The sequence below is a fragment of the Nycticebus coucang genome, chromosome 6, assembly GCF_027406575.1.
Source record: "Nycticebus coucang isolate mNycCou1 chromosome 6, mNycCou1.pri, whole genome shotgun sequence".
Taxonomy (NCBI): domain Eukaryota; kingdom Metazoa; phylum Chordata; class Mammalia; order Primates; family Lorisidae; genus Nycticebus; species Nycticebus coucang.
The window spans coordinates 74,045,208-74,058,336 of record NC_069785.1 but is presented as its reverse complement, the minus strand read 5'-3'; the positions used below and the strand labels follow the sequence as shown (position 1 = coordinate 74,058,336).

At 44.3% G+C, this 13,129-nt stretch overlaps 1 protein-coding gene across 2 annotated transcripts in view; it reads right to left on the bottom strand.

The window, feature by feature from the left end:
- THSD4 (thrombospondin type 1 domain containing 4) overlaps nt 1-13,129 on the bottom strand; it is a 640,675-nt gene that overhangs the window by 608,803 nt on the left and 18,743 nt on the right. For both annotated transcript variants that reach the window (XM_053594803.1, XM_053594804.1), the window contains exon 2: nt 6,422-6,529. In XM_053594803.1, coding sequence (XP_053450778.1) covers nt 6,422-6,450 — 29 coding nt within the window. In that variant the 5' untranslated portion in view covers nt 6,451-6,529. The remainder of the gene's footprint in view (nt 1-6,421; nt 6,530-13,129) is intronic.

Genomic DNA, 13,129 nt, shown 5'->3' with positions numbered 1-13,129 from the left:
TTCAAAATAAATGAAGCTGACATCTATATGCCAAACTTTTTTTTTAGTGCATTTTCTTTATTTCCCCTGTTTTCTTACACGGAGTAATCTGAGCTTCAGTCGCCTCTCTTAGCTGGCTCAGAGGCACAGGTGTGAACATCCATCCATTTATGCAGCACAAGGTGGTGGTCCAGGGAACACAGCAGGCTTGGGCTAAGATCCCCAGACACCAAGGGCTTTCTGAATCCAGGTGGCACTGAACTGTGTCCTTCCTGCTTACTGAACTTTCAATGAGCCTGTGTCCTCTTAGCCCCTTTGGGTCTGTCTTGGCCTCAGAAACCTTTGGACAATCCAGATGCAGTCCAATCAGGAACATAAAGCCTCTGGGAAAAAGCCTGCCCGGCTCATGTGAAGTGAAGTGTTTCCATTTTAGAGAGTGGACTTAGGGCACTATTCTAAGTAGATACTGATTTTTATTGCTTATTTTCAGGTTCTCAACTCCTGCAGTCCTTTTTATTTTCTGAACCAGCACCTCTGGCAATGTGAGATGGTCTGTCCTGCAAAGCTTCCTATAATGCCACAGCCTTTGGCAAATTTCCCTCCTCCATGGTAGGTTTCTCAGGGAAATGTTTTTTTTTTTTTTTCTTTTTATTAAATCATAGCTGTGTACTCACCCTTATTATGAAACTAATGTAGGACCTTCACAGGGAAATGGTTTCTGATGTGTCTTTGCAGCCAGCAGAACAAGCCATATAGTCTGGAGCCATCCTCAGGCTAATAAATACCAAGTGAATGAAAGAAAGGAAGGACAGAATGAAGTGAAGGGAGACCAGAAAGAAGAGAGAGAGTGAGGAAATATCAGTTACCAAAGAAATGCAAAGGGCTGCTGTGACTGTGGCACTCTCCACCGAAAAAGAATTTTCCAAGTGCATCCCGAAACTCCCTGCTAGAAAAAAGGAAGGCAATCCTAAGATTCCTACAAGTTGGAGTTAAATAGGTTTGAATCCACGGCGGGGATGGGGGTGTTGTCTGTGCTAACCTAAGGAATCTAAATCCATGTGAGGATGTAGAATGGGGAGCTGGCAGCCTAATGATCACACCTTAACTCCATTGAACTCTTTTTGGTACAGAATGTTCTAGAAAAATCTCACACTACTGAGTGATGAGCACAGGGTCCAGGTACAGAGCTGTGCCAGGCATAAAGAAAATCAATACTGTCTGAATGCGTGCTGTCATTTTATATGTAGAGGTCTGCGGGACAGTCCTCCAAAACACTATTTTAATTCCTCCTAATCTCTATCCCTCCCCTTCAGGTGGTTCCTACTGGGCTTCCCACAGACAAGATTCTAGCAGGCTCTTCCCCAGTACATGTGCACACTTCTGCTCCCACGCTGAGCTGTGTTCACATAGAGCCAACCACGTTCCCCAACCTGTCTACACCAGTTGCTATTGCTTGGTAATTACATAAAATATTCTAAAGGTACACAAAGAAAGAGAGCACAGTCAAAAAGAGTACTTGTTAGTTGTTTCTACAAAAATGAAGCTGAATGCTTTGGAAAGTCTCAATAAAGGCAAGCAGCCAAGAGGAAAAAAAAAAAATGCTGGCAAATTAGGTGTGGAAGAGACAACTGCAAATGATTAGGGGCAAAAATAATAAAAACCTAGAATCATGCCGGCACTACACTGCTTCGAAAATATCTTTAAATTCTCACTCCATTCTAAAGAAACCCGAATGGAAACCTCAGATAATACTTAGGGGTGTGGTTTTCTGCATGAAGGACAATCATGGGTTCGTGCTCAAAGAAAAGCCCTTGGCCCCACATCTAAACAGTGGGGAGTGAATGTACATGTGTTTTAAGTTACCAATAAATTGTTAAAGGTGTGTGCGTGTGTGTCCTTTGTATGATCTCAATGCTTTAAGTTACTTGTGTAATTAACTAGCCATCCAGGTCAGGAAAGATAAAATTTTTGACCTTATCTCTTCTACGTAAAAGACAGTTGTGAATTTGATTAATTCATTATTCAACAAATACAGTAGAATCTCTGTAAGTTGACCACCCCAGGGACGGTAACAAACTGGACAACATGTAGAGGTGGTCAACATAGGAACGAGCCCCCTGTACTGAAACATACATGTGCTGCGTGTCCAGTCTAGGAAAATTAGGTCAGCTTAAGGAAGCGGTCAATGTAGGGAGGCAGTCAACTATGGAAATTCTAGTGTATCTATTAAACATAAACAAGACACTGGTATGAATGCCAGTTACACAAATTCTGGCCTGCCTTGTTAATACCATGAAGCTTAATCCTTGTGATCCAGGCCTGGCCTCTTGGCCCCTTCCGTCCTCCCTCCTCCTCCTCCCTCCTCTTTCCTCCTTCCTTCTCCTCTTCCTCTCCCGCCTCCTCTTTTTCCCTATTTCCTGATCTCTGGATGTGGGATGTACACATGTGGGGATGTACATGGGGAGTTGGCAGCCCAATGATCACACCTTAACTCCATTGAACACTTTTTGGTACACAATGTTCTAGAAAATGTTCTAGAAATCTAGACACTACTTGAGTCCCTATCCCTTCCCAATAATCACATACTTCTTTACCCCTGAGGGGAATTTATATTTTCTCTGATTGATCATACCTTAAATATCATTACCTGGGGCATTACCTTTCTTCCTTTTTAGCCCACTTCTTTCTTCCTTTCTGTGTTCAGGCTCTTTTCATTTGCCCCAAGAACAGCCACCTTTCTCTTTCTCATTTCCTCAATCCCTCTTGGTTATATTTCTTAGCAGAGTAGGCTGACAGGCATTAAAGTAATAACACTTTACTGAAGTATATATCAAAGAATAGAAAAACCTTGTTTTAAAAGACTGAAACCAGACACTTGACCTAAGGCCATCAACCTGTAAAACCCTTGAAATGATCCAGAACACTCCTTCGTAAGATCTATAAAAATCACCATCTCACTCTGTAATTACTCTAATTATATCTGTATTTCTTCAGAAAACTACCGTTCAAAATAAAAATCGCCAAATTTTATTTCCTGACAAGTTGACCACTTGTTTGGCACGTAGTAGTTAAGTTTTCCTCTGTGTTTCTTGAAACATAAGGTATGTCCAATGTACTGACTCATGTAAAGGAAGAACGGTTGACCAAGCAGATGGGCTGCAGAGATTCTGCAGGCTGGCCGTGAAGTAGCCATGACTACTGCACTGCTTCCTTCCATCAACCACTGAACAAACAAATATTAATAAAGATCTAACTGTGCACACACAAAAAGGTACACAATTTGGAGCAAGTCTTCAAGGAATATAAATGCTTCTGTGGCATTTGATGCCATTTCCTTTCTAATTTGTAACAGATGACAAACATTTCTTAATCTTGCCTTGGCCTACCCTTTGGTCCAAATGGATTTTAATTGCTCCGAATTTTTCATAGTGTCCAGAGCCTGTCCAATATTCAATGATAATCCGTTAACCAGATCCATGGAGAGTTAACATCTTAGCGCTTCTTCTGCTACTGGGTTTAACTGCGATTCTTTTTATTGCTATATACTCTGAGCTAGGTCGAGGAATGCCTGCTGTGTTAATACCTACAGCTTCTCTGTCTCCTTGAATGAGGGGAGAGCTGGCTGTCTCTCTGTGGCTTGGCAAAAATTAGGGAGGGATTTTTAAACAAAATCTCTGCATTATCAGAATTGTGAATCCCCTTAAAAGTGTTTTTCCGCTCAGGGATTTTCTTGGCAGCTAACTTCTGTTTTTAAACTACTTCTCTAAAGGTAGAGATATCTTGCAGCTTTTCCAATTGATGTTTAGGTATTTCATTGCCTTGATAAATATGTAAAATCCCTAACCATGTTTGTGTGTGTGTGTGTTTCTTATCTACCAATTTTGCTAAGACTTCTTACTCTTAAAGTAAACCATAGCCCTTTTCCCCAGAAGATTTTAAAAAACATTTAAACAAAAGGCACTCAAGTTTTGGTTTGGTTTTGTTCCACTTAAAATATATTTACATGGCCCTAGAAACAGAGATGCAAAATGGTGAATGTGCACCTGGTTTATGAAGAAGGGGATTTGATAGAAATCTGCATCTGAGATCTCCTAGCAAGTGTCCTCAAACTTTTTAAACAGGGGGCCAGTTCACTGTCCCTCAGACCGTTGGAGGGCCGGACTATAGTTTAAAAAAAAACTATGAACAAACTTCTATGCACACTGCACATATCTTATTTTGAAGTAAAAAAACAAAACGGGAACAAATACAATCACACCTCCAGGCCGCAGTTTGAGGACCCCTGTAAAATCACCCACTCTCAGAAGCATATTTTCTTTCTCAGTCCTGACAGCAAGACTCTTGGTGAGATCCTGCTGAGCAGCCCGGTTTCAAACAAGCCCTTGGGCAGGACCCCAGGGCTCCAGAAGAATAGCAAGGCCACATATAGCTTTCAACTACTGCCACTTACTAACTTCTAAGCTGTGGGCAATTCCTCTGAAACAATGCACAGCTCAAACAGAGGTGGCCTCCTCACCACCTTCTGCTCAGATCATTACAGGAGGTTAACTATTTGCAGGGACATCAATTAAAATTCCAGGACAAGGAGAAAAAACTTTACAAAAGGGACTTCTCCCAAGACACACCCTTCTTGCACAGTCCGGGTGGCCACATTTTTGAGGGTCTTTGAGTACTTTTAGGGGCCTTCTTGGTGACAGCCTGACTTACACCTGCTTACCACATGGTGAACCTACCTTCCATCATCCACTGTTCTTTTCAATCTGGTTCAGTATCTGGCTGTGACCCCCACTTCTGTATGCCCCTTTGGGTCCAAGTGCTCAACTATGCTGTGGTCTTTTAGTGACCCAGTGGTCCAACTACATTCCTCACTCCCCTGTGGCTTTACAGCAGTATTTTGGAGCTCCCACAAACAAGATGCACAGTGCATATCTTGAAATATCTTTTAAACTCTTTTTAAAACTACATTTTAAAAAACACACAAGCGAATTTTTTTAGATACCAAATATCTAACCTGAAGAGATCACTGAACATTACCTTGGGCTGTCCTGCTAATGGCTGGATATTTATATAGACTTCAGAATGAAGCTTTTCCTGCCTTTTCTGACTGTATCTGACATGCTTGTGAATGTGTCACTGATAAAGAGGTTCATAGTTCTCTGCGGGTGTTTGGATTTCAGGCCTGCACATGTCTGCTCATGTAAAATTATACAAGCAACTACATACTAATGCTCACACACATGCACTACACTCAATTAAATGCCAGGCATGGACCCAAGAGCATCTGCTTGGCAAATGCTCCAGCCCTAGTTGGGCAATCACATATGGCACCATCATAATAACATATTATAGACCATTTTATTGTAAGTTCTAGGCATTTGGAGCTAATGCATAGTGATTAAAAAAAAAATTACAAGATATCCTTAATGATTCAACTTTGAAACAAAAAGTTCTTGTTTCCCCGCTCTCCAGATCCTCAGTCAATTTATTTAAAGAGCATCCTAAGATTGCAGGATGAGTTTCATCACAGAATTGTTAGTACCTGCCTGTGTGGATTAAGACTGTCTTAATGCCATGTGGATGAAACGGTGCAAAGTAAACCAGATGCTGAGGCAGAAGTGCAGGCCACCATCCATCCTGATTTCACATTTTGGTGTTTATTGAAATAGATTCATTGGTCTCATGAATCGGTATTACATATTAGAACTTGTAAAGTGAATTCATATTAATAAAATACTGTCATTGTCTAGTTTATATATGGAGCTTTTACATAGGATTTCGATTGAAGAATTTTTAAAAGGCTCTGTCAGCTTCCTAAAACGACCTTAGTAACGCATTACATTCCAAAGCTTGGAGTCCTTATCCTGACTCTGGGTATAAAGGAAGGACTTAAGCTCTCTGAGAATCTATTTTCTGATCTTTAAAACAAGGATAATAGTACTTTGGACTGTTGCTTGCATGGTTGACATAAAGATTAAATTTTTAAATGCAGATGAAAGTCACAGACATTTTGAGGACAAGAGAGGGCACTTTTAAAAAATACCAGATTCAGTCAAAATCTGTAGGATTACAACCAGAAAACAGTATTCTTTAAAGTTCTTCAGATAATTCTATCATACAACCGTGGCAAATACCCACTGATCTGGCCCTATCTTTAGTTAAAAAAAAATTTTTTTTTTGTTTGAGGCCTAGAAAATATCTCCCCAAAAATAGTAGACCTCAGCCTGGACCCCAAGCCACTTGGACCTCTCACCACAGCACACACAGCTCCCTGGGCCTCAGAGGCCCTTCAGAACACAAAGTCTTACCCATGTGCACTTATTACATCAAAAATATTAGTGAGCTGCAGACCCTTAAGACCAGTCACTTTAAGAAACTACATAATAAAATGCAAATATCCAATTTCTTATTCTCTTGTTTTCATTTTAAAAGTTTCTTCACTTACCTGAGAGACCCCATGAAATGGAAAACCATGATGCTGGGGGTCCAGGCAGAAGCAAGGGCTCCTCAGAGATGTCACCAATTCTCTGCAGATGGGAGTGGTGTTCAACTCCTAACAGAAATGAACAATGTTATTTTTAGCAAATTATTGCTTAGGAAGATTCTAGATGCATTTGCTCACTTCTGGGTCAATGAAACAAGAAGTGAGCAAATGGAAGATATTAAAACAAAAATACCACTGCCCAGTTAGAGTTACCAGGATCTCCCAAGTGAAATTTGATTACTGTATGCACATGTGGTAACAAGTTCACAGGACAGACATTCAGCCCAGTGTCTCACCCACAGAAGATGTTAAGTAAACTGCTATAGGAATGATGACCTCAGACTCTGAGCCACAGTGCTGGACAATCCTACATGGGAAATCCAGCTCCTTCTATTATGGGCTATCCAACCATAGAAAGTCACTTCACATTGATGGATCTGGGTTCTCCCACCTGTATAGTATGGGTAAAACTACTGCCTAACAGTAAAAAACAATAAAGTACTGATACATGCTACCACATGAGGAATCTTGAAAACATATTTTATTTTATTTCATTTTATTGAGACAGAGTCTCACCATGTCACGCTCGGTAGAGTGCTATGGCATGACAGCTCACAGCAACCTCAAACTCTTGGCTTAAGTAATTCTCTTGCCTCAGACTCCCAAGTAGCTGGGACTATTGGTGCCCGCCACAACGCCTGGCTATTTTTTTGTTGCCATTGTGATTGTTGTTGTAGCTGGCCCAGGCCAGGTTCGAACCTGCCAGCCTCAGTATATATGGCCAGCACCCTACTCACTGAGCTATGGGTGCTGCCCTTGAAAACATCATATTGAGAGACGTCAAACACAAAAGAGTGTGCATCATATGATTCCATCTACAGGTGATGCCCAGAGCAGACAACTCTATAGAGACAGAAAATAGATTAGTGGTTGTCGGGGGAGAGGGGTGGGGAGTTAATGGGAGGGTACAAAGGTTTCTTCCTGGGGTGACAAAAATGTTCTAAAATTAGACTGCAGTGACGGTTGCACAACCTGGTGAATATACTAAAAACTACTGAATTGTACACCACACTGGTGAAATGTATGGTACACGAACTATATCTCAATAAAACTGGTTCTGAAAATACTGCCTGAGGAACTACTGTAGGCTGCCATGGAGATTAAAGGAGGGGGACGCACATCACCTGCTCAGCCAGTGGCTGGCTCAGACAGACACTCAACCAACACCGGCTCTGATGCTGCGGATGCCAATGGAAGTCGAGCGACACTTAAACCAGTTATCACAGTAAATGTGGGCTGGGAAAGCCCCTCTCCTACAAACACTACTTTATGCAAAAGCTCTCACTAAACAGAATTTCCAAACATCGTCAAGCTGGCCGATGGGTTCAAAGGCAAGTTATAAATAGTATCAGAAAGCCTGGGACGGAAGGTGTGACAGGAATGGAAGGGAACTTCAGGATAAAATAGAGCGTGGCCCAGCCTCTAAGCTCCTGCCACATTTTCTTCCAGGAAAAGACAAATAGGTAAAGCCAAGCTCCAAGGTGTGCCAAGGATCCTCTCCACTAAAGGCCGAGGTTTCTGAAAGATGGTTGTTTTCTGAATTCTTCCCAGGAATTCAAACTTCCTTCTCACTACAAAAGGGGAGTGGGAAGATAAATTACAAGGATTCACAAAAAGATAGTCATGAGCTCAGACAATTCCAATCACAGGGGAAAGAATCAAGATTTTAAGTTACCACCAGCACGTTCTAGGGGTTATTAAGAACGTAAAGCCTCTTAACTCTAATCACCCCTAATTAGCCATCAGCAACTCATGAAATTACTTTTGGTATTGAAGACCCTTAAATTCTTGGCTTTGGGCCAGAAAGTACACGGAGCTCCACCAGGAAGAAGGCCGACAAGTGCAAATCGGAGCAGTTAAAACTCCTGCAAACCAGGCGCGGTCTTCTCGCTCTTGGCTGCGGAGCTGGTACGCACTCCGGCAGGGGATTTGACTTGGAAGTCAGATGCAGTCTTTGCCCACCTCCTAATAAGCATCAACTAATCAATAATTATTTACTTAATAGGTGATGTGCTCAGGTTCTCTCTGCGGTGCAAGGCAGGGGTGTCCAACCTTTTCTTTTTCCCTGCCACACATTGGAAGAAAAAGTTGTCATGAGCCACACATGAAATACACAAACACTAAGGAAAGCTGATTAGCGAAAAAAAAAAAAGGTCTTTGCATACTTTTCATGATATCTGACACTATAGATAAGCAAAAAAAGTCCTCACAAAATCAAGACCAGCATGTGACCCCTCAGCTCCCCTGTGCTAGGGGAATGCAAGTTGCACTTTCACAATCTAGTGTAGGTGGGGAAGACGCAGGGATACGGACCACCAGGGAAAAGGGTGGTGTCATCCGCTACAGCACAAAGTAAACAGTGTTCATTCAGACCCTAAGTATAAAACGAGCTAATTCAAGACAAGGGACTGCTGTAGACGGTCACTCAGGCACCAACAAGGGAGCTGGGACTTAAAATCAGGTCTCTGCTAAGAAGATTATAAATGAACAATCTAGAATCATTGGTAAGAGTGTGCACGCTATATCCTGAAAGACCTGAGTGTGAGACCAACATTTGTTAACCAGGTGCACTCTGGCAATTGACCTGTCTTTCAATTACCTCATCTGTAAAATGGGTAGATACCGTTTGTAACTACCTCATAGGGTTGTTGCGAGAATACAGTAAGAACCTCTGTAAGTGACCACCCCAGGGACTGTAACAAACTGGTCAACACATGGAGGTGGTCAACACAAGGAACCAGGCCTGCTGTACTGATACATACATGCGGTGCCTGTCCAGTCCATGAAAATTAGGTCAACTTAAGGAGGTGGTCGGTGCAGGGAGGAGTCAGCTATGGAGGGTCTACTGCATTTATTTTTACTTATGCAGAAAGTTCCCGAGCAGTGGCCAGAGGAGACCTCTCAAAGGCGGGCTCTAAGCTGGGGCTATAGGGGCAAGTAAGAGTTTGCAAGTTAAGTGCAAAGGGGAAGGGGAACAACTGGAGCGAGGTAATCTGGGTCCTAAGGTGCACGTAGAAGAAAGCAGTGTGGTGGGACAGTGTGGGTAGAGCTGACCATCTGCTGAGAGATCAGGGCTCCAGAATATGTGCCTGGCTGCAGGGGACAATGGGAAGAGAGGTATCAAAGCCCACTCCCTCCAGGTTCCTGAGGGACAGAGGTAGGAAAGGTAGTGCTAACAGAGCTTCCATCTATCAGGAGAGGAAAGACAAGACGTGGGGAAGGAAGTTTGGGGCCCAACAGCGCTCCTCGGCATGGGGCGACTGCCTAAACAAATCTGACCAGCAGTCCACCAGAAAAACATCTTAAATCATCAAAACAACGTGAAAACAGATTAATCACCACCGCTGATAACTGCCAACCTTGTCCCTCTTCCGTGAGTATCAGGCCTTCAGACGTTCGTTGGTAAGGGAATGAAGCCATCTTGATTAGCACAGCATTTAAAACATGAATTCTCCCATCCTTATCTCATTCTTAATGTATACGTCGAGTGTCTATTTAAGGTGGTCACATCATACATTGATAGTAAACATAAATAGCCAAACAGATATTACAGCTGTATGCTCAAACATATTTTACTGATACAAAAATATTTACATCAGTACCATCAGAAAACGCTTTTTGGAGGCCACCCTCTTGTTAGATTTGATAGTCACGTTCACCTCCTGACACAGCTGAGGAGTTTGCACTGGGAGGACTACCAGCTCAGCCATGTTTCTTGCATTAATTTGCACCTCCATGATTAGTACTGTGTTAAATCAGTTGTTTTTCAATCCACGAGGCACCACCCATGACTCTGTCATGCAATTAATTTCATGGGTCATGATCAGGGTTTTTTTGTTTGTTTGTTTTTTGCAGTTTTTGACAGGGGCTGAGTTTGAACCCACCACCTCCAGCATATGGAGCCGGCGCCCTACTCCTTTGAGCCACAGGCACCACCCTGTTTGTTTGTTTTGAGACAGAGTCTCACTTTGTCACCCTCGGTAGACTGCCCGTGGTGTCATAGCTCACAGCAACCTCAAACTCTTGGGGTTAAGCAATCCTCCTGCCTCAGCCTCCCAAGTAGCTGGGACACGACACCAGGTTAGTTTTTCTATTTTTAGTAGAGACAGGGGTCTCACTCTTTCTCAGGCTGGTCTCCAACCCCTGAGCTCAGGCAATCCACCCGCCTCAGCCTCCCAGAGTACTTGGATTACAGGTGTGAGCCACCAAACCCAGCCACCAGTATTTTTTTTTTTTAATGGAGTAGAAAAGAATAAAAGAGAAGAGAAAAATACCTGCATTCACCTGGCACAAGAGGGTAGGTATTTCTTGCTGGGGCTCAAAGGGAAGTTAAAAGTCCTTGTTCTAGAAGACCAGAAGGCAGCAGAGGACTATAACCCTGATTGTAGGGAATTAAACTGAAAAGCCCGCATACCTAAGCCTACGTCGTAGCTAAGGACCTGCAAAGACACCGCAGGAGAACGTAGAGGAGATGGGTAAGAAAGAGCCATTGTAGGTTCTGGAGAAGGGAGGGAGCTTGTAAGAGTGACGTTTCCCCCAATCCCGTTCGAGGACAGCACACCGACCGAGCACGCTGAGCACACACCCTGTCACGGAGCTGTGTCGGCCTTTGGAGGTTTGCTGCTGTTGATTTATAACCTTTCTTGACAGTGAACAAAAAAGTCTAACAATCTAGTTTCTGTTAGAACATAGGCTCCCTGGGGGATGGAGGCCCCATCTTCTCTCTGGTCCAGAAAGACCCTACAGGAAACCTGAACAAGTCACCTGACTTGGTTCAGGCCAAAGTTACAGTCCCTGAAAGTTACAGTCCCCCCACACCAGGAGGAAGTGGCAGGAGGCTCCAAGGCTCAGGGCAGCAGGTCAGGAAGAAGGCCACAAAAGGCTCAAACTCAGGACCAAAAAAATCCTCTCCTTGACCCCACAGGATGCCACCGTGCCCTGAACTACGATTCACAGGCCCACCTCTGAGTATCTTTCCTGCTCCTGCTCCTCAGGGCCTGACCAAAACTCCTGGGAGACCCCACCCGATTTCAGCCCAAGCTCCAGAAGAGAAGGATCCATCTACGCAGCCTGTCAGTCTGGGTTCATAAAGGCCGGACTGCAGGCGCCACTCCGCCTCCCTCCCTCCCACACATGGGAGTTCTCTGGAACTCCCACAATGTAAAGCAACCACCCAGACAAAGAAAAGCACCAGTCCCTGGGGAGAGGAAGTGACTCACCAGCAAGGAATGAGGGGGCCTGTGATTTCAGGAGGGAGTTCTAGACTCCAATCCAGACCAGTCACATGGGGTGAGGACAAGGTCTCAGAACCTGCCTGTTCCTCTTTGAAAGCCGCTGCTGATGGTTTCCCCAGGACAGGCGCCTCCACACGGGGCCCAGTTCCTGCCCCAGCCTGCCTCCACAGCCATCACCCATGTGCTCTCCTGCCCTGCTGCCACTGACACAAGCTTTCTTCTTATAGAACCTGGCCCCACTTTTCCCAGAGCCACTATCACCCTCTACCTGACACTCTAGTCATTGGTGGACAAAAGTCACCAATGGATGTCAGCTCCCAACAGCAGGGCACATCCAAGCCACCTTTGTCCTCCATTATTAGGAGAGCATCAGGAACTGACTTTTCCTTCGCACTTAAGAAGGGACACAGGCCATGCTAGAGGATCATCACAGCAAAAGTGAGGCTACACAGTTGCATCCAAGGTGTCTCAGGCACAGGCAACCAACACCTGGATGAGGGGTGAGGTTTTGGGAACAATGACCAATGGAGTGGAGAGAAAAGCTCCTGGACTCTTAAAAAAAAAAAAAATCAATCCAGGGTGGTGGCTCCCACCTGTAATCCTAGCACTTGGGGAGGCTGAGGTGGGTGGATCGCCAGAGCTCAGGAGGTGGAGACCAGCCTGAGCAAGAGCAAAACCCTGTCTCTACTAAAAACAGAAAAACTAACAGGGCGTTGTGGTGGGCACCAGTAGTCCCAGCTACTGGGAAGGCTGGAGCAAAATGATCACTTGAGCCCAAAAGTTTAAGGTAGCTGTGAGCTATGATACCAGGGCACTGTACCTGCGGTGACAAAGTGAGATTCTGTCTAAAACAAAACAAACAAACAAAAAAAAAGTAAAACTAAAAGCCAAAGGTCTCACGTGTTTGGGAAATGCACAAACCGTATACTGAGAAAGAGCCCAGTGTGAATGGCAGAGGTGGCGGGCCCGCCGTCCAGCAATGCCCACTGAGCCAGCCACGGGGGAGGAGAACGGGTGTGCATGGAAGACACCAAGGGGATGTTGGGAGGAGGCTGCCCTACACTGTCACTGAGTGGGGCACAGGCCAAGGACAAGGGAGTGTCCCCGCCACATTCCCTGAGAAAACGTGGAGGATTGGAGAAAGAGATTTGTTTGGAGAAGGTACCAAGAAGAACAGCCCTGTAGCAAAAGACAGAAACACAGATGCTGTCATTCCTTCCAAGTGCCCCTGCTCAAATGAATTACCCAGAACAACTGGGAAGGAATTGAGGAATGTCTTCAGGGGTGTCCAAGCTGGTGGCCAAGCACACATGCTGATTTTGTGAGGCTTTTTTCTGCTTATCTGTGGTGCTGGCTATCACAAAGTATGCACGGC